Consider the following 25,889-nt stretch of genomic DNA (forward strand, 5'->3'; position numbering starts at 1 on the left):
ACTGGGTCTGCCTTCAAAAGCTTGTCAGATTACCTGAATTTTGAAAACGTGTCAGGGCTCTGGGATGATTCAAAGCGTCTTTTATTTTAAAAGATTACATCCAGTAAAACGTTAAAATTTTCTTTTAAATTTACATATAGTATATCCACATTTTTTGGTGTAGAGTTCAAAATGTTTTTTCAAGGCTGCTCTCTCGATAGTGGGACTCCTGGCATTAGCTTTAAGAGAGGCCCAAAATATACTGTGGACTTGAATTCCAAGTGCAGTGCCTCCAAGTACGGTGTCATTTGCAGCTAATGATTTGAGAGACAGACCGCACAGGAAATTTACCGTAATGGCTACAAGAGGGGACAGCTCTGTCCTGTGTTCCTGTGTTCCCTTCAATTTGATCCCTTCTTTCTTGTTTTCCATGTTCCTCTCTTTTTCTTTAAGTGTTCAATGCCTGCTAAGGACTGAATTGTGTCTGCCCCAAATTCAGATGTTGAAGCCCCAACCCCTAATGTGCTGGTATTCAGAGGTGGGGCCTTCATGACGGGATTAGTGCCCTTATAAGACACATTAGAGAGATCCACCCCCACACACGTCCCCAGGATGTGAGCATCCTGCAAGAAGGTGGCCGTTTATAACCGAGGGGAGAGCCCTCCTCAGGAACGGACTATGCCAGCATCCTGATCTCCAACTTCCAGCCTCCAGAACTCTGAGAAAGAAATTTCTGTGGTTTAAGCCACTTGATCTATGGGATTTTGTTATGGCGGCCTGAGCTTCTAAGAAGCTGCCTGTTATGGGCTGAACTGTGTACCCCTCACCCCCCAACTCTCCCAAATTCTTATGTTGCAGTCATAAGGTCCTTTAGGACCTCAGAATGTGACCTTATTTAGAAACAGGGTTGATGCAGATGTAATTAGTTAAAACAAGGTCACATTAGAATGGGCCCCTGATCCACCACAACTGGTGTCCTTATAAGAAGGAAATCTGAATGCAGGACACATACACGCACATGGAGGAATGCCATGCAGACTGGAATTATAACGCCACGGTCCCAGGAACTACCGGAAGCTAAGGGGGAGGGCTGGAACACATCCCTACCCAGAGCCTTCAAACGGAGAATGGCTCTGCCAACAGGCTGATCTCAGACTTCTGCCTCCAGGGCCGGAGACAATACCTTTCTGTTTTTTTAAGCCACTCAGTTGGGAGGACTTTGTCATGGCAACCTTAGCAAACTAACACAAATCTTTAACAACAGGCCTCATGAAACAGCCTACTTCTTGATTATCATTAAGCACCTTTTATGTTCCAGATCCTTTAATGGGCGGCATGGGACACCTAAAGGTCAAAACTACAGCCCCAGCCTCACCAATCTGCCATCAGTAAGACACGAGTCAAATGCACACACAGCTTATGACAAAATAAGGAGGAGACGAGTGTGGGGAAGAGTCCCCTCCCAGCAGACGCGGTTTCAGCCTGTCTGCAAACATCAGCTAGGTGTCGGGACTCCTCGGGGTGGCTCCGTGGGGCAGGGTGCTCACCGGGGAGCCGGAAGAGGGTTTCACAAAGGCGCTCTGTCTCTTCCGCGGACAGGTACACAGGGAAGGTAGCGCAGTCCAGCAGCAGGTGGCATGCGGCAGCGAAGGCCTCCCGGCAGGCCTCCCGTGAACTCCCCAGGTCCACGACCCCCTGCTCCACGGCCCAGTCCCCCTCCTTCTTCCGGCCAGGGCTCCGGGGCACAGGTGACGGTGACTCCGTACTTTTTGTCTTAAATGGAGACCCTCGAGCCATGAAGAGGTCAGAAAGCATCTGCTTAAACTGGGGCACGCTGATGGGCTTGGCATCCCAGGAGTTCTTCCCGCCGGGGTCACTGACCGCCGTGCCTGGTGGCCCGCCCTCGTCCCTGCGGCCTGCGGGCTCTTCGCACTTGGTTTCTTCTCCAGACGCCGTCGGCTGCACCCCAAAGATGTTCTTGTGGGCAAAGGTGGCAATCAGCTCCTGGATGCACAGAAACGTCCTCTGCATGCTCCCACCCTTCTTCCAAACGTCATCCTTGTCGGGAGACACCCTGGGGACCCGCAGGTGCTCCGACAGCTCCGGGGACGAGGCGCTGAGCCCGATCCCGCTGTCTTCAGATTTAAGGGGAGGAAACGAAGCTTCTTCATCACCCGGAATCACCGCCTTTGTGTCTATAATTACTTCACTGTTTTCATGTTTTACTGGACTCTGCAAAAAATGGAGATTTGTAACTGTACACCATCTCACGGGGCCAAGGGATTCAAGAATCAGCCGAATCCAGCAAACCAAAGGCTTGCACCTCCTGTTTTCCAAAATCATAATTCTCTACCCCAAGACAACCCCCGTGCAAAAGTGTCTAATAAAATGAAGAAGGCCCATCAGGGGGATGGAGATGGGTGCAAGCCCAGAGAGAGGCCACTGTGTCTCCAGCTCTTTGCGCAGGCTGGCGTTGAGCCCACTTTGTACATTGATTTAGGCCTTTGAGGTTCAAAAACCTTTTGCAAAAACAGTTTCTGATCTATTTAAATTTCAAACGTGAATGAGGACATTGGAGTGGGGGTAAAATAAAGGCATGAAGAAATAAAACGAGAGCAGAGAACTAGAATGAAGGGTTTGCCCCTGTATATATAGCACCTTATCCATCCACCTACATGTGTGTGTGTGTGTGTGTCTACACTTTGTGGCTTTTTCAAAGGGATGCCACTGCAACCTTTGATCACCAGCCTCTCCTCGTACACTGTTAACTTACATAATATTACATTAAATTTAAAACACTTCACCATTTACGCCACTGTGCTCTCTAGGGAAGAATGAAACAGTACGCACTTCTAAAAACACGGTTAATTATGTTTATAGACAAACGCTTAAACTTTGTACCTTAAATCATTTATAGGATTTTTTTCCGATTAGCTATAACAGCTAGAAAAAGAAAAGGGCTCACTGTGAAAAGGAAATGTCTATGAGTGAGTCTGCACCCGAGGGGCAGGCCCAGAGCCTCCGGGAGTGCCTGGCTACCAGCCTGTCCACTCTCCTGCCCTTGGCTACACTGAATGGGTGTCAAGGCCAGAATTTTCAAATCATGTTTTTTTTTTTTTTGAGTGAGAGAGAGAGAGAGAGAGAGAGCGAGCGAGCATGTGGGGGAGAGGAGCAGAGGGAGAGGGAGAATCCCAAGTAGGCACCATGCTCAGTATGGAGCCCGACACGGGGCTCGGGGCTCGATCCCACAACCCCAGGATCATGAACGGAGCTGAAATCAAGAGTCAGACACTCAAGGGACTATGCCATGCAGGCAGGCACCCCGGAATTTTCAAATCTTGAAGCGAAGTGGAAAATTAAAAAAAAAAAATCGAACTGCTTAGGGAACTGTGACACAGTCTTCTGGGGACCTGGTCTGGCAGCGCCCACATCAAGTCAGAAGGGGCAAGCGTACCTCTCTCCCAGTTTAAAAAGAAATGGGTTTCATTACAATCCATTTCAAGGCATTGATCCTTCAGAGAAACCCGCAGCCACGAACAAGCTGCACTAGGACGCAGCGCGGTAACAGTGAAACCCAGAAACCGCCTAAATAACCCCAACGGGGCAAGACTGGAAGACACTGTAAAGCCCACAGCTAGACTGTTGTGGAGACTTCTGGCTTCCAGAACCATGAGACAACAACTTCCTCTCACCTAAGTCACTCGGTCCTTGGTACTTTGTTATTGCAGACCAGGTAAACTAGTATCTCACTTAGGTGGTGGTGGTGTCGTTTTTTTAATGTTTATTATTTATTTTTGAGGAAAAGAGAGCACGAGCAGGGGAGAGGCAGAGAGAGAGAGGGAGACACAATCTGAAGCAGGCACAGGGCTGTCAGCACAGAGCCCGACACAGGGCCCGAACCCGAGATCATGACCTGAGCCAAAGTCGAACGCTTAACCGGCTGAGCCACCCAGTGCCCCTCATTTACGCATTTAGAGAGATACCACCAACACACAAAAACATACACATGACAAGATCTGGAAGGTGAGTGGAAGCTAACCGAGAGCTGTAGGAGGAAGGGGGGGGTGGGTAGGCAAAGTGAAGGGGTGATCAGCTTCCATGCTAAAAGCTTTGGAAAGTGTCTGAGGATTTTAGAAGCATAACTTAGATATTACCACTACATCCTCTGACCTTTACTCCTCCCCTAACCAACCCTAATTCCTTCCTGCTCCCAGGAGGGCATAAGCCTCACCTGGAGAACCACGTCAGCTCCTCGAGGCACGTACCGTGCTTCCACTCGTGGGCTCCATGTCCAGGTAGGAAGGTGGCATCTGGACCTTGCTCAGCACTTTGAAACATGTCTTCAAGGCATGCGTGAGCTCAGGTAAGCTTAGAGTCTCCATTTCCTCGGCCAGAGGCTGCACCAGGCAGCCCAGCACCTGCGGGAGGTACTGGGTTTGTACCTCAGAGTAAAGTTCCTGTGGAAAAAAGACCCAGGTTTAATGGGCTTTCAAGTTTTGATCAGAAAAAAGCAAATGCACCTCAAAATGGCACTTTAGAAAAGTCCACTTTTTAAGAGCATAAGTTTCATGTTCGTTCCCAAATCAGAAAACAAAGTATTTTCTTTTTGATCTAGACAAATCAATGGACATTCTTCCTCTTTTTTTCAACTGTCTTTACCTTTTCTAGTAGAAAACTGTTGCCACATTTGTTTCTATATTTAAGTAAATTAGCTTCCTTTGAGAAAATTAGTCAACTGCACAATTTTACCTAGAGGTACATTTACTCTCACTACTAAACAACATAGCGTAGAATGATGCCCAGGTCATCTCTGGTTTACATAACTTTGCCTTGGGGCGCTTATAAGTGGCTTAAAGTTATAACCTCTTTTAAATAAGACATAAAAGCCATAAGAGATTAAGTTCAGCTACATTCTCTGCGCCAAAACAAACATTAAAAGTGTCGTGCATTGGGGGCGCCTGGGTGGCTTGGTCAGTTAACTTCAGCTCAGGTCATGATCTCGCAGTTCGTGAGTTCGAGCGCCGCGTTGGGCTCTGTGCTGACAGCTTGGAGCCTGGAGCCTGGAACCTGCTTCAGATTCTGTGTCTCCCTCTCTGTCACTCCTCTATTCATGCTCTGCTCTGTCTCTGTCTCTGTCTCTCAAAAATAAACATTAAAGGGGCACCTGGCTGGCTCCATCGGTTGAGCGTCCGACTTCAGCTCAGGTCATGGTCTTGCAGTTCGTGAGTTCAAGCCCTGCGTCGGGCTCTGTGCTAACAAACAGCTCAGAACCTGGAGCCTGCTTCAGATTCTGTATCTCTCTCTCCCCCTCCCCTGCTCATGCTCTGCCTCTCTGTCTCTCAAAAAAAAATAAATGTTAAAAAAAATAAAATAAAATAAATAAACATGAAAAAAAGTGTTGTGTGTTTACGTAAAACCACTTTTCAGTATGGCAAGGTTTATCAGGCCAACGACACTAATGAAAAGCGTAAATATCAGCCAAGCATGGAGCCTCCTCTTCCCAGCAAGGGGCCTCACCAGGGGAATAACATCCAGAAGGAACACCAGGAGGGTACAGAGCTCCGAGACCGTCGGAGGAGGGCTGACGCTGTTCCCGACAGTGTAACTCTGCTTCGCTGGTCTACAGAAGTCACAGGAAAGAAAAACAAATCAGTTCTTTCTCCCATGGTAACTTCAAGCATTCATGACGCCCAATAAAGTTCCTCTATCTCAAACATAATGAAAGATAGCTTCTGTAATTCTCATAATTAAGCTTTTTAAAACTAACACAAAGAAGTGTCAGTGTCTTGAATCTGCTTATCTCCAAAATGGGTTTGGTCAGATCTGAACTCCAACAGTTCAGATGAGGGTGGTCCCACGCCCAGGTGGGATTCCACGGCCAGCGGATCCGGAGCTCTGCTACGGGTGCAACACCAGGTCCCCAGCCCCAAACCAAAGGCATGTTCCGAGGGAAGGCGCCTGGCTAGAGAAGGGCAGGCTGAGCAGTCGTTTTACTTTCCCGAAAGCAACCTGACACAGCGCCTCCCCATAACCCCCGTGAGCTCGGGCACGGGAGCGGCTTAGACTCTCCAGCGTCCACACCGCTCAGCTCTATCGGTGGCCGCTTATGCTATAAAACTCAACACTTCTTTTCAAAGAAGCAGGTGACTGGTTAAATAGGTAAGTTAAAAAACAGATACGTGTCGGTGCTCAAAACAGAGTAACTTTGGATTCATCTAGCTCTCATGGGACAACTTGCCTGAGTTCAGTGTCTTCACTGCAAATTACCATGTAGTTATCTTGGCATTTATCTGAGCACCTTGAAGAAGTACACACACTCTAGCCTAGGCAACTGTTCTCCGTGTCTCCTCTAAAGAAACTTGCGCATGTGTGTGTAAAGAGACAGGACAAAGGACAAATTGAAACTAGTGTTTTTACCAGGTGTACAGACTGCTCTCCAAAGGACTGTTAACCCACCACCAAAACAGCACACTGTAAAAAGTTATATACAACCTGATACCGCTTATGGAAAGCCTGAACAGACACACGAGACTGTATCATTTCTGGATACGCACTTGTTATAAATGCACAGACAACATCACGGCTAGGACGGACACTAATAATCCCAGTAAGAAGGGGGAAGGTGCTGGGAAGGTAGGAGTTAGTTCTATCTGAGTAGCAACATTTTATTCCTTAAAAAAAAAAAATCTGAAAAAAAAACAAAAACAAAAAAAACGGCCAAGGGTTAACTATAATTTCAGTAATGGGTGCATGTGTATCTGACATTACTTCTTGGTTTTCCTGACACTTGAAATGTTTCGTAGTTGATTTTTTTAAAAAAAGAAAGCACACCTTCTAACTCTGAAGTGGAAACAGGCTGACCAAAATACAGTCCAGCTTCCGTATAACATGGCCTTGGGTTGCCCGTGGGTCCAGCTACAATTCATTCATCACAGGTTTGAACACCTGCTGGGACCTGGCTCTAGGGGACACAGAGCTGCACTGTGGGAGCAGCCGGGAAGTGAGGTGCTCCCAGGTTCCCATCTCGGCTGCTGCTAACTTGCCGCGCAGCCACACAAGGGCTGCGTGTCACTGGGCCCTGGCTTTCTAACGTGATACAAGGGCCCACTTCTCCTTGGGCTGTCCCGAGGCGTTAATGAGTGCGTGTAGGGCTCTGAGGCCAGAGAAGGGCCTACAGGAAGCGACAAGTCAAGCTTCTGCTAAGCTGCTGGGTAGTGGAGGACAGTGATGGCACAGAGCATCGCACTCAAGGGTGACAGGAAGGAAGGCTGACGGGGGACTCAGGACAAGACGGGCTCTGAGAAATGACGCTATTCCCCTGCTGTAGGGAGAGGGACCGGGGAAAGGCTCGCAGGGAGGCATGTGGATCCCCAGAGCGGGGCCACCATCCACGATGTCAAGGTGGTACAAGTCATCAGACCGAAGGTGACTTGAAGCTGATTGTGGCAGCTGAGACATTATGCTTTTATCGGACCTGTTATGGAACAATTTCAGTAAGAATTTAAGGAGACTGACGATTTCAAAATCACTCACTCTAGACACAGAGCCACAAAACTAAGCCTCCTTAAACACATCAGCCTCCAGGAGAACTGTGCAAAGAGTCTATTTAGTCAACGTAAATTGAAAATGCACAGGATTTTCATCTCAATTAATTGATTAATCAATCAATTAATTAATTAATTAGAATTAATAAGTAAAAAAGCTTCAGAATTATGTGGCAGAGATTACCTGAACCTTCTTAATGGCAATATTTTTTATTCTGCTAAGATTTGAATTCTTTCCCGTCGTGTGCTCAGCAGAGATCACCCAACCTGAGCCACCAAAAGCAGCTATGAAACCACAAGAGCTTCCAGTCCTTCCTGAACATTCTATAATCTGGAACTGGACACTTACCTAAAGCAGTTCTCAAAGCACCTTGTCATATAATCCCAGAGAAAGTCTGTGCTTAGGGAAGTGATCAGCAAATTCACCGTTTTAACAATCTCCGAGGCATTTCTGTTTTCTTTTATTGCACTGTAAGGGAAGGTGGAGACTCTTAACTATATCCATGAGAAACCCTTCACTACAAGAACACTGTTCCTGAAAACTTGTTTCTGGAGAGATGGACAAATCCCAAGAAAGATAAAAATGTTACTGTCCTGTTACTGTAAAGAGTTTGCATGCCATCCTAAACAGGATTTATATTGACACATTCTCTTAGAAAGAAGTGTCAGAGGAGCGCCTGGGTGGCTCAGTTGGTTAGACGTATGACTTCGGCTCAGGTCATGATTTTGTGGTCTGTGAGTTCGAGCCCCGTGTCAGGCTCTGTTCTGAGAGCTCAGAGCCTGGAGCCGGCTTGGGATTCTGTGTCTCCGTCTCTCTCTGCCCCTTCCCTATTCATGCTCTGTCTCTCTCTCTCTGTCTCTCAAAAATAAATAAACATTTAAAAAAGAAATAAAAAGAAATAAGTGTCAGAGCTGTTATGAAAAGAATCTGGTATAGAAAATCAGTTTGAGTCCAGCTGTGGGTAATGAGATAGTCTGTTGGTAAAATAATATGGTATACCTATATTCCCATGGTATTCCCATTTGGGTGGGAAATTTGGCTAAAATTTAAATGTGTACCTTCTATGACTCAGGAAATTTATTCTATGGATTTACCCTACAGAAATCCTTGCATGGTCACCCAAAGATATATGCATGAGGATACCGTTGCAAGGCCATTTAAAAATACTGAAAAATTGGAAGCCACCTACAAGTCGGTCAGCAGGAGATTAATCAATCGGTCAGGATTTATTTAAACGGATGATCAATCCTTACTGAGGAACCTAAGACAACCATTATATTCCATTGTAGAAGAGAGCAGAGCTACTCACAACTTGCATTTAAAAGAAAAAACAGGCAGTTAAATAGCTCGTAATACCATCTTTAAAATAAAAGACAGGCATCTGTATATATATGCATTCAAAGTTTGGAAAGAAATGAAAACGTTTTATGTTTTTCTCTCAAGGGTGGTGGAGTATGGGTGGTATCTTTTTTCTTGACATTTTCAAATACTGGTATGTTCCACAAAGGGCATGGTTACTTTCATATTTAGAAAAACAGTAATTCTGGGAGAAAAGAGGAAAAAAGAGGAGGAAAAGAGGAAAAATTCTGGGAGGAAAAAAGCAAACACTCAGAACTCTTGGTACATTTACAATTAAGAAGCCAGATAAATCCTCAAATAGCTTTAAATTTTCAATATATCCAATGCTAATTCAGGCAGAAGGAAACTACATCAAGAATAAAGTAAGGGGCACCAGGGTGGCTCAGTCAGTTAAGCATCTGACTCTTGGTTTCGGCTCAGGTCATGATCTCATGGATCAAGCCCTGCATTGGGGTCTGGAGCTTGCTTGGGATTCTCTCTGCCCCTCCCTGGCTCGCTTGTGCACACTCTCTCTCTTTCTCTCCATCAAAAATAAATAAAAGCATTAAAAAAATAATAAAGTCAAAAGGAAGACACTGCACTATCTTAAAAGGAACAAAAACAAAACCCAGGGTCGAGAGAGAACTATATACTCCAAGGCACCATGTCTGCCATGTCCTGAACCTCACCTGCTCTGCCTTCAGGGTCCTGCGGCACCTGCCCTCAGCGTGCCCTTGCCTGGCTCTCCCCTCTGCCACGGGCTCCACTTCCCAACCTTACCCTCCTCCTGCCATCCTCCCGGTAAGTCACCACGTGGACACACACCAGATCCGGGTTTCCTACTCGCTCAGTAAATACATTTTGTACATCCCAGGCTGGGTGGAGACTGGCTTCAACGCCTTTTAAACCCTTCACGGTATTCAACAGGGAACTGTCCTTTCACGGCGACTGACTCAAGCGCACAGGTTTTATCTTCACGCGGGTGGCGATCCCTCGCGTGTCCACTTTCTCCAGCCCCGCACACTTTATACCACACGGCAGGGGAAGTGAGACGAGCAGCATCAGGGAGGGAGGAAGAAGTGCGAAGCTGGAGGCCAAACCCGTACCTTGTGAGCGAGTTTCCACTCTGGGTGTAGCTAAGTTTAAGGTCAGAGCCGAGAGCGTCTCTGCAGTAAGAATAAAAGGCCCGGATGACTTCAAGGAACAAATTCCCAACCACTCGAGGCCCTGTGATGAAAAAGAAAACAGAGAGAGGTTAATAATCCGTATTTAAATAAATAAATAAATGGCGCACTCATGAAATAGAGAGGAACCGTACATACAATTTTAGAGTCTAAAATGCTCAGAAACGGGCGCCTGGGTGGCGCAGTCGGTTAAGCGTCCGACTTCAGCCAGGTCACGATCTCACGGTCCATGAGTTCGAGCCCTGCGTCAGGCTCTGGGCTGATGGCTCAGAGCCTGGAGCCTGTTTCCGATTCTGTGTCTCCCTCTCTCTCTGCCCCTCCCCCGTTCATGCTCTGTCTCTCTCTGTCCCAAAAATAAATAAATGTTGAAAAAAAAAATTAAAAAAAAAAAAAATAAAATAAAATGCTCAGAAACTTTAGTCTGATAATGACAACTTTAGCTGGGGGAACAACATTCATGTAAACGGCCAGCATTTCTGTCACGCACACTACGGGCCAGAGAGCGCCCTAAGCACGTTGTATCTATTAACTTATTCCATCCTCACAACAGCCGCGCGACCAGGTACCGACTGCTGTACGGACTACAGATACGGGGACAGAGGCAGGCAGGTTGAGTAACCTGCCCACGCCTGCTTCTGCCTGACGGATCCAGGGTGTGTGCTAGGTGTGCGTTAAGTGTGCATCACCTCTGGCCAGAGACGTTACCCGGCATAAATACCAACAGAGTAGAATAGGGCAACTTTCCTTATTTTTTCATTAAAAAAAAAATGTTTTTACACTTTGAATTTTTGCTTTTAATCTTTTTTTTAAAGTAATCTCGAGCCCACCAAGGGGCTCAAACTCACGACCCCAACGTCAATGGTCACATGCTCTGCCTACGGAATCAGCCAGGTGCCCGTCTAAATCCTTTTCATCGTGAGCTAGAACCCCCCCAAAAAATAACACTGCTCTTGAAAAGCTTATTAAAATGGCACAAAAGAACTGGACCCGCTGCAGGTTAGAGAAACACTGCTGTCAATCAGGCAGGTGGAAGGTGGCTGGACATTTCTGCCCCACAACCAGCAGCCACCAGGCAGTGAAGGGAGCGGCTTCTCACCCAAGCGCGCAAAGGGATGGAAACAGGATTGATTCTGAGAAAGTAAAAGCTCTCTCAATGTATCCGTGTAAAAAGCAATCCGCAGATTAATCTTTGATGCTGCTTTTCCACAAAACCGAAAACGTGCCTCTGAGAAAACTTCTATTTATTCATTTTTGGGAACTTTTTTGATGATCAGCCCCAAGTATATTTTACCTACAGTATAAGAACGTTGAACACTTTGGGGGCGCCTGGGTGGCTCCGTCAGTTAAGCGTCAGGCTCTCGGTTTCAGCTCCGTCATCGTCTCACGGTTTCGTGGGTTCGAGCCCCGCATCGGGCTCCGTGCTGACATTGCAGAGCCTGCTTGGGAGTCTCTGTTTCCCTCTCTCTGCCCCCCCCCCCCCACTCAAGTGGTTGGATGTTAAGATCTTACCGTGAATGGATATCAGAGCAATTTCTATTCTCTAAGCAAGGGACAGAGGTCATTGTGTTTTTAGCTGACACTCACAGGACCACAGTGTGCAAGAGGGGACCCTTCAGGAGCTGGAGTCTAGTTCAACCCCTTTCATTTGGCAGAGGAACAGACTGAGGCCCACACGGCAGACGTGGCTTTCCCTGGGTCGTGAGGCAAAGAGAGGGAGGAGGATCCCTACTCGCTTGAAAATAAAATCAAAGTGCATTTGAAGCATGACGTTGGACTGAGGAAACATTCTCACACAATCAGTGCCCTATGTGCTCTGTAGGCACACACACAGATGCGCACGATAGGAGCTCCAAGGTATTTTTCCAACAAAAGCGTTCAAGTTATTGTGCAAAACTTTTAAGTGGTGCCCAGACAGGATGACTGAACACACAAGGTGATGAAAATGCTTCAAGATTCTGAAATTCCAATGACTGAATTATATTCAAAATAACATGTTGACCGTGTCTCGCCAAGTTTAACTCCCTCGACACAGGCAATCCACATCGGGCCTATGAGGATAACTGCATTTCTTTTTTTTTCCTCCTTAAAGTTTATTTAGAGGGAGAGTGAGCAAGCGTGCGTGTGCATGCAAGCGAGTGCAGGGGAGGGGCAAAGAGAGGGAGGGAAAGAGAATCCCAGGCAGGCTCCACGCGCAGTGCAGAGCCCGACACTGCGCTCAATCCCACGACTCTGGGATCATGACCAGAGCTGATATCAAGAGGCGGATTCTTAACCGGCTGAGCCCCCCCCCCCACCCCAGGCACCCCGGTAACCGCACTTCTAACATTACCTATTTCCGGCTTGTCCAGAAGACTGACGAGGATGCGGAAAGGCTTCAGATACGCATGATGGCGTTCCTCTATGTCAGCATCTGAGAACTTCTGGTGCAGTATCTCAGCTAGACCCTTTTTTTTTTTCCCCAAAAAAGCCACATATTAGGATATTGTAGGACAGTGTAGCACAGCATGACACTCTTGGTTTTTCTAATTTTAAGCACAGTATGACATTATTGGTTTTTTCTAATTTTAAGTATTCTGGGATAGTATTTCTGATAGAAAACCAGTCACAGGGCACGAAACAGACACACACAGAATTTTCCCAACCGCGTATCCAGCAACATTCCCAACGTCTACTTTGAGGTCCTACAAATCAACCTACTGAGGAATTATGATCAGGAATGTTCTGATTGGGATCTACTTTCCAGAAAGTCTCCTTTACCTCAACTAAAAGATCCTTAGAATATTTTTCAAAAAAATACGAGGACTGGTCTTCATAAGAATTTGAGAGTTCGGATTCTGGCACAACGGTATTTCCTTTAATATCTGAACCTGCAAGAGAACAAGAGCCATGAGCTGTAACAAGATCTATAATTTTAAGGTACATAACATAATGCAAGGGTCTCATGCTGCGGTATTTTTAAAAAGAGAACTCCTCCAACAGAAAACCAAACTCCAACCTGGTGAGACTAAGTCACATTTTCTTTTTCTGATTAAAAAAAAGCGGTATGCTAAGGATTCCAGCTCAACAGGAATCAATTTAGTTCATCCCAAGAGTTCACCCTGTCTTGGATAAGTCTGATTACAAGGACCTAATGGAAACAGGATCATTTTTAAAATCCAGCATTTATATGGCAGTATGTGAACTCAAGCTATTCTCCTCTATATGCTCTTATTGTGAGTTCTGGGTAAGTCTGTGAGGTCTTCAGGGCAAGAAAGGTATCTCATGGTATTAGGAGCATGGATTCTGGGGCTGAGGCTAACAGGTGGGAGCCAGCACTCAACTTGATCCCAGGTCCTCTCTATATACAGCATGTCAAGGCCAACTAAGCGGGAGCTGAGCATTTATCAGAATCATCCTTTTGATAAAAATGCTTAAAGAGTCTGTAAATATTCTTCTTGACATCCTTCACTGGCTTCCATGCAATGGGCTCTGGAAGTTCTGTAACTAGGGAGAAGAGAGGAAGGAAAGGGTCCAGAGAACTTCCTGCCTTTGGTGTGAGAAGACCTATATGCTGAGAGTTGTAAAAGCGGAGAAGCAAAGGATTCTTTAGGGCAGTGAAGCCACTCTGCGTGATGCTGTAAAGGTGGACGCGTGTCCTTACACGTGTCCAAGCCCACAGAATGCTCACCACCACGAGTGAGCCCTGGGGGACGCCACTGACGCTGGGTGATGACGTGCCAGCCCCAGTTCACAGACTGTGACACATGTGCCACTCTGGTGGGGAGGTTGTGGGGGGGAGGGGGAGGGAACTGTGTACCTTCCTCTTAATTTTGCTGTGAACCTGAAACTGCTCTAAAATCATAAAGTCTTAAAAAAAAAAAAGTTGTGGAGTCCTTTCATGGTCACTTTGTGTGCCACCTGTGTTCAGGTACACGAACATGCAGATTTATAAAATTCTGAAGTGCTAGCCTCCGAGCCCTGGGATTTCCTGAACTCTGTCCCTGTGAACCAACCGTCAAAGGCTTTTCTACAAGTTTATGGGCTGTGCACAGAAACATGGGCCCGGGTTCTCAGCCTCTCCCAAAGTCGGTTCCAAATGTCTTCCAAAACTTTAGGTCAATACCACAAACATTTCCATCTGTATCAAACCGCCTGTGGGTTTGCTCTCACACCCCGCAAGCCCACGAGACTTCTTCATAGCAGCAAGCTTCTACTTGGAGGTTTCACTACAAGTTTTTGGGGTATTTCAAGCTTCTTAAAATGCAATTCAGTGAGCATTTTAAATATCCCATTTACGGGCACCTGGTGGCTCAATCTGCTGAGTGGCTGACTCTTGATTTTGCCTCAGGTCATGATCCCAGGGTCATGGGATCAAGCCCCACGTCGGGCTCCGCACCGAGCGTGGAGCCTGCTTAAGATATTCTCTTTCTCTCTCTCTCTCTCCCCCTCCCTCCCTTTCTGTCTCCCTCTCCCCCAATCACGCACGTTCTCTCAATCTCTAAAATTAAAAAAAAACCCCATTTGTTTATTTCCCTGTTTTTTGTGTAACAGCTGCAACATAAGCAAAGCTACAGCATAGGCAGAAGTCATCTGACCGGTGCCATATTCCGTCAGTGTGTCCTCTCTCCATACTTCATGATTCAGAAACATATCACCAAGACTGAAACTTGATCCACAAATCAGCACTATAAGGTTTCATGTTAACTTCGACTTTCGATTGTCGTATACTGCTCAGTACCTAGTAACCACGCATAAAGTCTTCTGTTTAGAGACATATCTCTTCTCAGGAGGGTCTGGGTGGCGGCTGACAGGATATGCACGATGTCAGATCTGAGCAGAGGAATGGCTCTCTCGTTGGAATCCTATTGGAAGACAGAGAAAACTTTACTGCAGAGGGATGCACAAGTAGATCATCAGCTTTCTGAATGTAGCCCTTCCTTACCGGTCTACCAAGCTTGCTCTTAAAAAGGTAGTTCTCAAAAGGGGTTGGTTCTTCACGATGCCCACGGGCAGAAGCTACTCAGTTTTTGCTACGGAAACACCATCCTCACAAAAGTGAACAAGGACGCTTCAGCCAGCTGGAAGCAAATGGTGACCGCAAAGTGGCTGCTATAAAGCTGCCTGGATCTGTCCCACCTGCCCCCTGTCCCCCACATCCTCGGGAATACTAGGGACTTCCTGGGAGAACACAAACGGCTTACCAGACATGTATAAAATGGAAAGAAGAACAGAACAATTTCCAAATTATTTCTTTGCACCAGAACATTGGAGTCCAACAGTGATGCACACAGAGACTTTACCTGTAGATGATAAAACAGCATGGACATTTCACTCCCAAGTCATTTAACATCATTTGTAGGCTACTCTTTACACTCACAAAAATAAAATTAACTCTTCCTGGGAATCTTGAAACCACTGTGTTAAATCACATGGACTACAACAGTAAGGCGGAAATGTGGAAATATGGGTTCTAGCTCTAGACACTGGGGGTGGGGCAGTGAGAAGAGGTCATCGAGATGACGTGACCTGGCTGACCTGTGAGCTGGAGGCTCCTCACCTTCTTCTCTGTCCTGGGAGTGTGCGTTCTGCTTGCCTTCCCTGCCTCAGAAGCTGCCTGAGGGACACAGCCTTGACATGGTGATGTGGCACTGACGACACCTGCATGGTATATGTGACTGACCCAGGCAAAGTCTCTACATAGTAAACTTTTACAATCTGGCAGGTGGATGCAGAGATCTACTTGTCCTGTGCCCGCCCAAGACAAGCCTCATCAGTAAGCTCCCCGGCATAGTAAACTGCCCGCCAACCAATCTGGAGTGGCCTGCCTCTTCCTTTGGCCTCCCCCTGCCCTCTGCATGTATAGGACATTCCAGGTCACACCCAGGAAGTTCCCAAGGAGGCTGTAAACAGTGTAACATCAGACAGTGGATCAGCTGCAGCTCTCACACGTTGCATCTGAGAGCTTGAAGGGCTTGGACGAGATGGTCAGGTTCTAAGACCTCAAATTCTAGGATCCAGAAAGGAATGTCTTTAGGTTCCGGTAGGATCTTTTGACTAACCCCAAACTCCATTCAGTTACATGGATTCCAAACCAATTCAATCTATACTCTGTGTCTTTTCCAAGTATAGATATACAGGAACACAGATGCAGAACAGTTGAGAAGAGCCATAAGGGAAATGTTAATTCGGAAGAGAGGAGGGAAAACACTGGAGTTCTGTAGGAAAGCTGAACGGGAAGGGCAGGGAGGGCCTGCACTGAGGCCGGGGGAGAAGGGGTGGGGAGTGAGGGCAAGGAGCAGGGAGGCAGCATCACAGACTTGCAGGCCAGGCCAGGCAGTCAGTTTGGGGGTGCAGAGGGCCTGAAGGGAGAGTGAGACTGGTGGGTTGGGAGCAAACCTATAATACTCTCGAGTTTGGACTTTATCTGTAGGCAAGAGGAAGCCAGATATTTTTCAAGCACGGTATGGATATGAACAAAGCTATGCTTTAACAAAGCAAAGAGCTAAGAGCAGTAAAACAAAACAAAACAAAACAAAACAAAAACACACAAAAAACAAGCCTGGATGGGCAGAGGATGGGCAGTCAGAAGATTATGATGTGGTCCAGAGCAAGGATCAGAAGCTGAAAGGAGAGCAGTGGAAATGGACAAAGCTGTTCAGTTTTACCACTAGGTGGCGACAGACTGCGGGCCATCACACACCAGAGTCTAAAGATGTGGGAAGGTCAAGGGAAGGGATGACCTTGCCAGGAAAGAAAGCGGCCCTCCAAAGGGCCTGGGGATGGACACAGGAAGAACCTTGACAGTCTAGGTTTGAGAGCAGCCAGAGGAGAGGACGATGGCAAGAACGGGACTAACAGAGACAGCGGCTGGAGGAAGAGGGAGCCTGATGTGTGGACAGTGTGCAGTGTGACACAGGACAGGGAGGAAACGAGGTTCTAGCTACAGCAACAGACTCCGTGAGGCCTCAGAGCACTGGTCACAGCTAACTGCTTCCCGAAGGGCCCTCCTTAGGTGCAAGTACTTGTTTGAATATGTAAAGCGTTAGTTAACGCGTATGTTGAAAACAAACACCACCATCCTGGGTTTCATTCTGGGTACTGACGCCTCGAAGCCTCCTCCTCGTTTTGCTCAGCAGCAGAGCACACACGCTCTGAAGCTTGCAACACCTCCCTTTCCCTGCCGCTCTCCAAAGCCCCTCTGCAGCCCCAGTGACGGCCTGTGCCCAGGAAGCCGGGACCTGCGTGCCCCGCTCCACCCGCGTGAGAAGCAAAGCACCCACCGTGAGCTGGTAATCCGTCCCCAGCATGTACTTTTGCTCCTTGCCGGGCGAGTCCCTGCTGATGTGGCCCACCACGAAGAGCGAGGCAGGAAGGCGGATGGCAGGGCTCACCAGGACACTCCCCCAAAGGGCAGCGTAAAACACCTCCTTGCCGACCACCAGGGACAGCCTCAGGAGCAGAGCGTCTGTTCTGTGGACAAGATGTTACGGAAGGTAAGGGCTTGGTCCCAGGTGTCCGTGTCTCACGGTACCAACAACCCCTGCTCGCCTTCCCCTGGCTGTGGGACCATTTCTTCGTGGTTCTGAGAGGCTGCCGCCTCTTGCCTTTCTGTTCTGTCCACCTGCTGGCCATCACTGAAACCGAATTTGCTAAAACAAGCATGTCGCTGAGAGGTACAGCTTCTTGGCCAACGGGAAGTGTCTGACTGGTGGTGGCACCGTGGCTCAGATCCATCTGTGGATCCTGATGCTGCAAGACCCGGTGGGTGGGCGGTTCCACCACCAAAAAGGGGATGAGCAGACCAGTCACTTTCATTAACATGTCAAATAAAAAATAAAAGGTCAGTGCGACTGACTGGAGACTCAAATAATGATAAAGACAGCCCTCCATCTGAGCAGAGCCAAGGGACATTTGACTTTAGAAACACTGGGGACAAAGTTCCCCTGGGAATTTGCAAACCCCATAAAGCCTGTCACTCCATCCACAGCACCCCCTCTGCTGAGTCCTGCTCTGGGACGCTCTCCTGCTGATGTCTGACATTCCTTTGTCTCTTATCTCTATCTGGGTCTCTCTCCCATGACGGGACATCAGCAACTCCACGTCCGCCCTTGAAGAGAAGCAGGGTCCTCAGCAGGTCCGGGCTTATTTTTCCACGGACACTGACCAAGGCCCGGCCCCTCTCCGCTCAGTGATGTGCCTGCAGCTGACTAGGGCACCTTCCCCGTCAACAGTGAGAACGGCTTACGGGGCCAATGACAGCACCTGTCAGTAAATGGCAGAGGGAAATCTCCACAAAGCGATTTCATTTAATGAGCGAAGTGACTCAAAATCCAAAAGAATTCTACCTGCCGGGTTTCCTACTGGCAAAGAAGACAGGCAAAAATCACAGGACTGGTCATCCAGGGTGACACAGTGGCCTACCCAGGTTCCCAGAATCAGGCCTGTGCTGTCCAGATCCTGTGTCTGCTTCCTGGCAAGGGTCCCTAGGATGAGTTTAACCTCTGTGCATGTTAGCTTGTGGCTCTGAGATACGGAGAAGAGATGGAGATGTTCGGACCATGACCTGAGAGTCTCCCGTAAACCTTAGCACAGGCGAACAGAGCTATCACCTCCCACCCATTACTACCAGGTCTGCTCTGCTTGCTGACACGTCCCTAGGGTCCAGATGATTGTCGGACACACAGCTGGCACCCAAAAACACGGGGAGAGGAGTGTCACTCTTTCCCTCTTATTACGACCCGAGTCACCTTCAGCTTACTTGTCAATAATCAGTTCAAGGTACACAAAGGCATTTCGTACAGAAAATTACTACCTCTTTATATTAACAGTAAATTTTGTTCTCTTTAACACTAGTCTGGGGTACCTGGCTGGCTCAGTCTGTAGAGCACGTGACTCTCGATCTTGGGGTTGTGAGCTCGAGCCCCTTGTTGGGTAAGGAAATGACTTAAAATCTTAAAAAAATAAAAAATAAAACTAGTCTGACCCTTTTAGTCATAAAATACTTGGATTTTACTGTGCACGTGATGCACATTACCACCTCTGCAGAAAAAACCAAAACTGAAGAGGCACGAATGACAGCCAAATGTTCAGGAAAAGCACACAGAATGGTTTGGTGGCTAAAGATATCGACTGGTCTTCTATTGAGGCTGAGCAAACAAATAGAGCTTATCTCGCCTGGCTCTGAAAACAGCCCAGCAAAGGCCCCGATTTGAGGCAGGAGCGCCACTCACTCAGCAGCGGCGGATGCAGCGCACTGGGCAGGCCGACAGGCCGGTCTGGAGCTAGGAAGAGATTCCTACAGCAGGAGATTTGAGAAAACCCCGGGAAAGCTCTCCTCTCTCCGGGACCCCTCTCAGGGGATGACTGATGCTTATATAAAGCCCGACCCCTCTCCGGGGACTGATGCTTAGATAAAGCCCATCGCAGACACAGCAGCGCACTCACTGCCGCGGCATCTCCCTTTGCTGGAACAGTGTATTCCCAAAGTCGGTTCCACGGAACACCGACCACGAGCTATTCACGGAGGGTTCAACTGTCCAGCAATGGGGGAGGTGCCACCTAAGCTATCCCTTTTGCATTCAGAGTGCACGGGCTAGTTCCCTTTGTTGGAGAAATGCAGCTTATGTCTCATTTTATCCTAAAAAAATTAATAGACATTAAAAATGTCAATGATGCTGTAGTTCAAAAAAGGGCAATTGTGACAAGACTTTGCTAAGGAGATTAAAGTGAAGGGCAAGATAACTGGGTTAAAAGTCAAGCAACTCTCTGGGGCGCCTGGTGGCTCAGTCGATTAAGCCTCTAACTCTTGACCTCGGCTCAGGTCATGATCTCATCGTTCCTGAGACTGAGCCCCGTGTCAGGCTCTGTGCTGACAGTGTGGAGCCTGCTTGGGCTTCTGTCTCTTCCCCTCTCTCTCTCTCTCTCAAAATAAATAAATAATCCTTATATATATAAAGAAAAACCAAACAACTCTCTATTAAGTAAGAATCACTCCTATCATCTCCAATGTGAAATTAGCTTACACCGTTTAGAGCCCGGGACTCAAATGTTTTCTATTCAGATCGAATCAGCAACCAAAGCAGCCTCCGGACCCCTCCTATTTCCATGCCTCCTGCCTCACCCCGCCTGCCGCTCTCTCGTGCCTCCTGCGAACACAAGCTCACTCTCTATTCAATGGATAGTCAGTGACACAGGCTGTTTGCTGTAAGCCTTTCCCAACTTGCCACTTGCGTAGGGGATAGTCATGGAAAGCCAACCTGTCACAGGAGCAAAGAGCTCGAGGTGTGGCCATGTGAACAAGCACAACAGTCACAACAGTGTCCTGCACCACCACAGACACATGACCAGAGTACAAAAATTCTAGAGCCAGCAGAGCTGATCATCATGGTGCCTGGAACCGACCAAAAGAAAGGTCAATAAATGTTTCAACTACCATTTAAGTCGGGCTTTCTCAACCCTGACACGATGGACTTTGAGGCAGGTAAGTCTTCACTGTGGGGACAACCGTGTCACTGTAGGATGTTTATACTAGATGCCAGTAACACCCTCTCCATCTCAGTGGCAACAGCCAAAAATGATGCCAAATGTCCGTGGGGGACACGAATCACCCCAGCTGAGAACCACTAACTTACATGAAAATCTCTGCCAAGCAGTTTTTGCTTGCTTACAAACCTCTGACAATATTCACCTTTCCTCCATTTCCTCAGGAGTTCGAGATTTTCTCCAAACTACTCTTGTTTTCTCAGTGCAGCAAAACACAGCTATGAAGCTATTTCACAGCAATTTTATTATTTTATTTTATTTTATCTATTTTATCTATTTTATTTTATTTTATTTTATTTTATTTTATTTTATTTTATTTTATTTTATTTTTTATTTTAGAGAGAGTGCACACACAAGTGGGGAAGGCGCAGAGAGAGGGAAACAGAACGAATCCCCATGCTGTCAGCACAGAGCCAGACTCGGGGCTCAAACTCACAAACCATGAGATCAGGACCTGAGCTAAAACCAAGAGTCAGACACTAAGCCAACTGAGCCACTCAGGTGCCCCTCGTAGCCACTTTAGAAAAGACATTCTGGCCAGTCGTCTGCAGGCATACAAGGGTCGGAAAGGCAGGGTGAATAAGAAGTCCTAACACCGGTCAGAGTTTCTGTTCTTAGGGTTCACTGACACACAAGCCAGGAAGCCTCCACCTCCGCGAAACTCGTGAGTCACCCTGCCCGCAGCGGCCCCAGCCCAACTCACCCCTCTGCATGTGCTGCCAACAGGACAGCAGGACCCCCACTGACCCTCCTTTCCCTGTTCCTGCACAGTGTCTGCTGGGGGGTGTCTGACTCAGCTCCAGAGCACTCAGGGGGAGAAAGAGCTGACGACTCTCTCAAAATGATGACTTCTCTCCAATTAACACGGACACGGAGACCAAAGACTTTGGTGCAATCTTCCCATTACTGTGCCCGTGCACACCCACTCAGAGATTCTAGAACCCTCGACCAGTCACCACCTTGGAGAGCTGAAAACGAATGACTCTGGGGTGCTGCAGACACTGGGCCTGGTTTCCTGTCACAGCTCCATCTACCCAGTGATTTCGTGCAGCTCTACTCAGCTCTTGGTCGGATGTCAAGAAATCACACAAAAAAAGCTATGTTAAGCGATGTTAGCAACTGTTCAAATGAACCCTCATTGATCAACTAAGACAACACGCAAAAACACCCCAACTATTTACGCTCTTCTGGTGTGATTCATTCTTATAGATTAAAAAAAAAAAACCACAAATCGCAACACATTTAGGGAACTGATGTGTTCATCTGTCAGATGACAGAAAAAGCGTTTACGTACACACACGTGAACATACCATATTTGTCTGGGAAACATGAATGGGCCAGAACTTCTAGAAAGAGCCTGAACTAGGAGTCAAGAGACAGATCTGGTAAGGGACCTCTAGTTGACTCCTACATGACCTTCCATTCACCACCTCCACACATCTACCGATCCTGCATGCGGCCACCGGCTTAACAAGGCAGTGACGCAGACTCTGCCTCCTATGGAAGTGGACGGCTGACCGGACCCGCGGCAAGGGGGGGCTCTCCGCTGGGAAGTGGGAAGCCACCACCTGCTCTATGTGAAAGCTTGAAATGTTCCAGTGTAAATTTTTGGTTAGGTTTGTCAAATTCCACTACAAATGCTGTTGACTTAAATGCACCCTTAATAACCACTAGCCACAATCCCCCAAACCATTCTAGTTATCTGGTTTCTCTGAATTTAGGGGAGCACTCCAAATAGACCTTGGATTGATTCCTTGATTCCACCCCAGCCCCTGCACCCCCCAGTCACAGCCATGACAAAGGTGGGGCGGCTGGGGCCTCTGGCGTGGGGGAAATCTGGGCAGTGTATTGTGTAATCAAATGAAAACTTTTGCAAGCACCAAGGTTTCTAAACCTCCCAGTCAGGCTGCACACAAGCTCTTAAAACAGGTCCTATTAAATAGAGGGTAATCACAGCGATCAGACGGTTGATACAACGGAAGTGAGTTCTTATGTGATAATTCCCCAGACAAACAGGACACGGTATATACCCAATAGTCTGAATAGACTTATGCCTTCTTCTGCTCCTAAGCACGAGTGAAACAAGCCCTCCATGAGTATTTATGCTTAGGAGCTTTACAAATGTCTCCAAAGTGCTGCTGAAAGGTGTCGAGCTATTCTGCTTAGTTAGCATTGCCTTCTCGAGCCCCAGCCATCAATGAGCATGGCTCTGCTTTCGTTCAGAAGCAGCCAGGTGTAATGGGAAGCAGGAAGACTTTGGAATCTGACCTACATGGCTCAGAATCCCAGCTCTGCCACTCACTGACCATGTGACTCTGGGAAACCTTACCTTCTGACTCTCACCTGTAACTGAAGGCAGTTCCCAGGAGAACACAGCATTCGGTCAAGCAGGGACCACCACGGCAATGTAAAGCATCACCCCGACTTTCGCACCTTTCCCTGCTGCTCCTCCTTCCCTGCTTCTTACACAGTAGGCCCCCCAACGTCCCCCCACTGTGCACCAGCAGGTCCCCCTGCACCCCCTCCCCCGGTGCACCAGCACCCCCCCCCCCCAGCAGTCCCACCGCCGTCAGCACTGGATGAGACCCACCTGTCGTAGATCTCCGAGCCCTCCTCCAGGCCGGGCAGCAGGCCCACAATGAAGGCCTGGAGACTGGGCAGGAGAAGCTTCTGCAGCGGGAGAAAGTATTTCTCATACAGGCCAAGCAGCACGGGCCTCACCGACATGGCCGCGTTCGCCAGAAGAGGAAACAACCCATAGCTTTGGGAAAGAGGAAGGGAGATCGGGGTGGGGGATAAATGAGACACCGAATCAGAAGTTTGGCACAATCACCCAGCCAAAGGGGATTTTCATTTTTTTATTATGTTTTTAAAAAAATATTTATTTTGGGCGGAGCACAAGTGAGGGAGGGGCAGAGAGAAGGGGACAGAGGATCTGAAGTGGGCTTTGCGCTGACAGCCTGACAGCAGCGAGCCTGATGCGGGGCTTGAACCCACGAACTGTGAGATCATGACCTGAGCCGAAGTCGGACGCTCAATGGACCGAGCCACCCAGGTGCCCCCAAAGGGGATTTTCAAAAGCAGCCAGCTAGCCATTTACATTAGGGACGGAGACGCTTGCCTGGCATGCGATGGTCACAATGTGCTATTCGGCAAAGAGCGGACGTCTAGGCAGGATGCACGTTACACGTCCACTTAGGACACACTTACGGGGAGGCCGGGGAGGATGCCTCCAGAAGGTGAGCCCTGGCCATCTCCTGCTGACATCTTTAGGACGAACTGTTGCCTACCACTCCCCCACGTTGCTTGTCCTTTTCTAATCTTGTGAGCTGAAATGTGATTACTCAGGTAACAAAAAAGTAATACGGTAGGGAAGCTACTCTACCTGTACAGGAACAAATCCTTGGCCAGCCATTTGGTCCCCACAATTTTGAAGATAATCTCATAGGTTTCTAGGGCTTTTAGGTGCACACCACTGGGCAAAGCAGGATGGAGGCACTGGGCTAATCTCTTGCTGATGAGGAGTCGTCTTGGCAATAAGGAATACCTCAGGTTACTCTGAAGAGCCTGGAAAACAAGACGAAAAACAGGAGGAAAAAGGGAGCAATGTTTACAATGGAAAGTAAATCTGTCGAGGCCAGGAAGACAAGAACAGATTCAAAAGGAAGACAGAGGGTCATCGTGGGGAACACCAGGGGGGCTACGAGCCAGGGGACACAGGTATCAGGGAAGCCCCCAGCAATGCTGGAGATGAGGCAGGTATCAAAATCAATAGCAAGGAAGATTCTGTCACCATCAGACCAGCCTCTCGGCCACACACAGGAAGCCAGGTACAGGTGAGGGCTCCAGTCCATGCATGAGGTTCAGCGGAGCACAGACCATATTGGGGGAGGTGACCCCCGTCCCTAAGAAGACCCTCGTTCTTGCACTGAGGAAGCCCTCGGACTCTGTCCAGGGAGAAGAAGGGGTCTGAGTTATCCCCATCATTCTCCCAGCTTGGCTTCACAGCCAGGGGGCTCTGAGCGAGGGGTCACCCCAGAAGAAATGGGGGGGCACACCTCTCGGCCATGACTCCTGGCATCTCCACCAGCTGGTGATCCTGCTGGGAGGGACCTGCGTCCCGCAGGAGAAACACCCAGTGCCGTTGGGATGTGGCAACGGCACTCCTGAGCCGGGCCTTGCCTGGGTATTCGCGGCACCTGAGAACCACGATCAGGAGTGTGAGCGGACCACGGCCGTTCTGCCCGGCCTCAAGTGACCACAGGCAGAGTGCTGCGGTTGGGTGGGTCCTCATGACTCAACCTTATGAGACAAAGTGTCTGTCATTAGGGAACAGTCCACAAATATTTGCTGAAGGCCTACAGGGTGAAGTCCACGCTTCTCAAAAAGCCACTCAAAGGCCTCCATAGCATGACTCCTGCCTGCCGTGACTCTTAATACTTCAGATCCATCTGTGATTCCTGCCTGGCTCTCTGCCCAAGCTCCATCCTGTCCACCGGGCTAATCTCCCTCACATGAGACCTAGCGCCCCGTCTCACGGAGGCAGAATGGTTCTCCCTGGCAGGGGCCCCCCGTCCCCTTTCCCGTACTTAGTTCTGGCTACTCCGGGTTCCATGGGCATGTCTGTCACGGATTTACAACCCTGTTCTACTGATCATCTGCTCCACGGCTGACTCAGGTGGGCAGTGACTTGAGGGCTGGGTCTATGATCTTCCTTCACCTGTAACAATCACTTGGGCACTCTGCATAGCACCTGAAACAAAGCCGGCGTGTTCTGGAAGAATGTCAGAAGACATGTGTGATGCCGCCTGCACTCTGTGTCACAACTGCTGGCCGCTGGACCACATGTTCTTTTGATCAACGAAGAAAATGACCTTAAACATACACTGAGGTTATGCAGGAGGCAAAGGGAAAGGAAGGAAAAGAATATTTTTCATCGGAAGGCTGGAGTCTAACTGAACTCTTGAATTCAATAAACCTATGTTTCAAAAAATAAAAAGCTCCTGCAACTAGAAGTCATCAAGAAACACCTTGAAACATTATATGTATAAGTCTGATATTTTAAAACAAAGGGAAAGCCAACAAATTAATTTTTTTTAACTGTCTCCTGTCAAAACAAATCCTGAGGTGACTGGAAACACATGTTGTGACGAGGGATAAGAACAAACTGAGAGTTTTGGCAGAGGGAAAATGAATGTGGGAAACGCACAGGAAACTGCATTTTATTATGGGCGTTTTCAAACACACAGAAAAGCAAGTGCCACAGCAATGTAACCAGCACCCGGCTTCAACGAGTATCAACTCCCGGCCAATCCTGAAGAC

The 25,889-nt window shown here is 48.1% G+C and overlaps 1 protein-coding gene across 3 annotated transcripts in view; it reads right to left on the reverse strand.

The window, feature by feature from the left end:
- Positions 1–25,889, reverse strand: part of DOP1B (DOP1 leucine zipper like protein B) — a 106,277-nt gene that overhangs the window by 48,514 nt on the left and 31,874 nt on the right. For all 3 annotated transcript variants that reach the window (XR_006299299.1, XM_043593636.1, XM_043593634.1), the window contains exons 3-14: positions 23,953–24,134; positions 23,158–23,328; positions 17,306–17,495; positions 15,227–15,325; positions 14,764–14,887; positions 12,804–12,913; positions 12,376–12,490; positions 9,969–10,089; positions 7,873–7,992; positions 5,497–5,599; positions 4,245–4,436; positions 1,527–2,211 (exon numbers count right to left, since the gene is read on the reverse strand). Coding sequence is in view for 2 of the 3 variants with exons in the window: in XM_043593636.1 (XP_043449571.1) it covers positions 1,527–2,211; positions 4,245–4,436; positions 5,497–5,599; positions 7,873–7,992; positions 9,969–10,089; positions 12,376–12,490; positions 12,804–12,913; positions 14,764–14,887; positions 15,227–15,325; positions 17,306–17,495; positions 23,158–23,328; positions 23,953–24,134 (2,212 nt within the window). In the remaining variant the exon portion in view is untranslated. The remainder of the gene's footprint in view (positions 1–1,526; positions 2,212–4,244; positions 4,437–5,496; positions 5,600–7,872; positions 7,993–9,968; positions 10,090–12,375; positions 12,491–12,803; positions 12,914–14,763; positions 14,888–15,226; positions 15,326–17,305; positions 17,496–23,157; positions 23,329–23,952; positions 24,135–25,889) is intronic.

Source organism: Prionailurus bengalensis, chromosome C2 (assembly GCF_016509475.1).
Source record: "Prionailurus bengalensis isolate Pbe53 chromosome C2, Fcat_Pben_1.1_paternal_pri, whole genome shotgun sequence".
Taxonomy (NCBI): Eukaryota; Metazoa; Chordata; class Mammalia; order Carnivora; family Felidae; genus Prionailurus; species Prionailurus bengalensis.